General features: G+C 39.2%; 1 protein-coding gene across 1 annotated transcript; it reads left to right on the top strand.

The window, feature by feature from the left end:
* Positions 1-1,877: 1,877 nt before the first annotated feature.
* On the top strand, positions 1,878-2,342 carry LOC147883591 (uncharacterized). Its single transcript, XM_087399524.1, has one exon. It carries the CDS (start codon positions 1,878-1,880, stop codon positions 2,340-2,342), a length of 465 nt encoding a protein of 154 aa, XP_087255650.1.
* The last annotated feature ends 278 nt before the right edge of the window (positions 2,343-2,620 follow it).

Raw genomic sequence — 2,620 nt, 5'->3', positions numbered from 1 at the left:
ATGTGGAAATGAGGAGAATCACTTTCCAGTACGTGAATGCACCTGCATATGTTGATAGACAGCAAGTTGTCCATGCACCAAATGTGCAAGAAATGGTACCACCAAGTCACTACTACATACGGATTCTATTGCAACGTTTAAGTATCGACGTTTAGCGTGCATGGGGTGCTAATCATCGGTATGGGAAGCGCGTCCCATAAAGCATCACTATATAGCGACTCTAAGCCAACATCGCTATATAGCGACGATTTCTAAAGTCGCTATATAGCGACATTTGTCAGAAATGTAAGTGTTGCTATATAGCGACACTGAGCTACTATTCTATAGCGACATTTTTCAAAGAGCTTTTTTACTCATATAGGCCTTAAAAGTTAGTTTTTTCCAATGACAAATTTTTTTAAATTTTCATACATGTTTGATCTTTTGAGAGAATACAAGTATGAGAGCATGTACATCAAGCCTGTGAAGCTCATATATTCATGTCCAAGTTTGAGATGAAAAAAATCAATGAAGAGCATTTACACCAATTGTTTCATCTTGAGCCAAGTCTAACGTGCCAAACAAGTCTATCTCTAACTCTATACTAAGTTGATCTCCTATATCATCATCGTAGTCTAGCATCGTACGTTCACCTAAAAGTACTTGATCATCTTGCACACAGAAGTGTGTTGCTTTGTCTACCACAGAGACTGAGTACGTTGTAGCTATAGAGGGTTGCAAGGAGGCTATATGGCTTGATCGGCTAGTGGGAGATTTGGGGATTCATACAGGTGTACCGACATTGCATAGTGATTCGATGAGTGCTATTCAGCTAGCACAAAATTCTGTCTTTCATGCAAAGACCAAACACATTGAGGTCAGGTACCATTTCATCAGCGAGGTACTTGAGGACAAGCGCATAGAGCTTGTCAAGGTTCATACAGATGATAACCCTGCAGATATGCTGACGAAGAGTCTACCTAGTCAGAGGTTTGAGTATTGTCGTGTATTGATGGGCATTGGATAGTATGCTCACTGGTTGTTCTCCCTTAAAGACACATTGTCCTTTAAGTGGGAGGTTGTGGGGGTTAAAGGTCACTGTGCCTTTACCCCGGTTATGTACAATACTCAAACACATATATAAATCAATGAAAAAGAAGATTAGGGTGTTCGACACCCACCAAAAACTTGTGTGGCTCTCTGTTTCTCTCTCTCCCTCTTCCGTTCTACTTCCGTTGAGAGCACTCTCAGGCTCATCAAATTTTGAGGAGAGTACCTTGGAGAGAAGAGATATATTATATACTATCATCTAGTCATGAAGGAGCTTGTGGAGGACACTATGCTTTTAAGATTACATTGCAGAAAATACTTCTGGAGGGTTATGTGTGGCCTTCAATACAGAAGGATATGCAGTATTGGTGTAGATCCTGCCATGAATGTTAGGGGATGGGAAAAAGAATTCTTAAAATGTAGCCGATAAATATTATGCTGGTTTATGATATTTTTGAGAGATGGGGAATAGATGCAATTGGTCCTCTACCCAGAACTACCAGAGGGAAATGTTACATGCTGACTGCAGTGGAGTACTTATCAAAATGGGCAGAGGTGAAGGCAGTAAAAAGAGTGGACAGCAAAGGGGTTGCTGATTTTATATATGAACACATATGCTGTAGATTTGGAATTCCCTTAGAGTTACTTTCAGATAGTGGTCTTGGATTCAGAGGAGAAATGATGGATTACTTGTGCAATAAGCTTAATATAAATCATAAGTACATCACCCCATACTATCCTCAGTGCAATGGGTTGAATGAGAATTTTAATGGAAATTTTTAACTATTGATAACTAAGATGACAGGAAACTACACAAAGAACTTGGATTTGGAGATGAATCAAGTTTTATGGGCATACAGGGTAGCAGTGATAGTACTCAATTCTCTCCATTTCATTTGGTGTATGGGAAAGAAGCAATTCTGCCATTGGATATGGAAATACTAGCTTTGAAATTTTTGGTTGAAGAAGGATATGAACCTATAGATAATTATAGGGAGAGATTATTGGCACTGCACGTGATGCAATTAGATAGGGATTTGGCTTTTGAGCATTATGCCAGAGTGCAAATGCGGAGACAAGTATTGGAAAATGCAAAGATCAAGAAAAAAGAAATCGAAGATGGAGACTTGGTTCTCAGATACAATAGTCAACTGGATAGTACTTTTCATACCGCTTTTCAAACGAAATGGGAAGGTCCATACAGAGTGGAGAAGAAATTTGAAAATAGAACTTATCAGCTGATTGATTTAGATGGTAAGAAACATAAGAAGAGAGTCAATGTTGTCCGGTTGAAAAATACTTTACACGGTTGATGGTAGCACTGAAAGAGGAGGATCATGAAGATAATGAGCTGTGGCAGAACCAGTGGAAGTCAGTGCAAAGTGAAGAAGAAGAAAATTTGGATCTGTCATCTCTTTTTGGCTCAGTGCTGGACATGAATGTCACAGTAGAAGAAAGGGGTTGCTAGAGATGTGTGGACAAAAATGTAAATATGTTTTTTATTTGCTACATGCTGATGGGTAGGTGCATAGCTATGTATATAGCTAGTTGGAGGCGGTTTTGAGTTCTAGACACTCCCATAAAAACTCTA

This window comes from Dipteris shenzhenensis, chromosome 28 (assembly GCF_047967505.1).
Source record: "Dipteris shenzhenensis isolate YYH24624 ecotype China chromosome 28, Dip_SZ_1.0, whole genome shotgun sequence".
Lineage (NCBI taxonomy): Eukaryota > Viridiplantae > Streptophyta > Polypodiopsida > Gleicheniales > Dipteridaceae > Dipteris > Dipteris shenzhenensis.
Note: the sequence above shows the minus strand (reverse complement) of the source record. Positions and strands in the feature narration are given on the sequence as shown.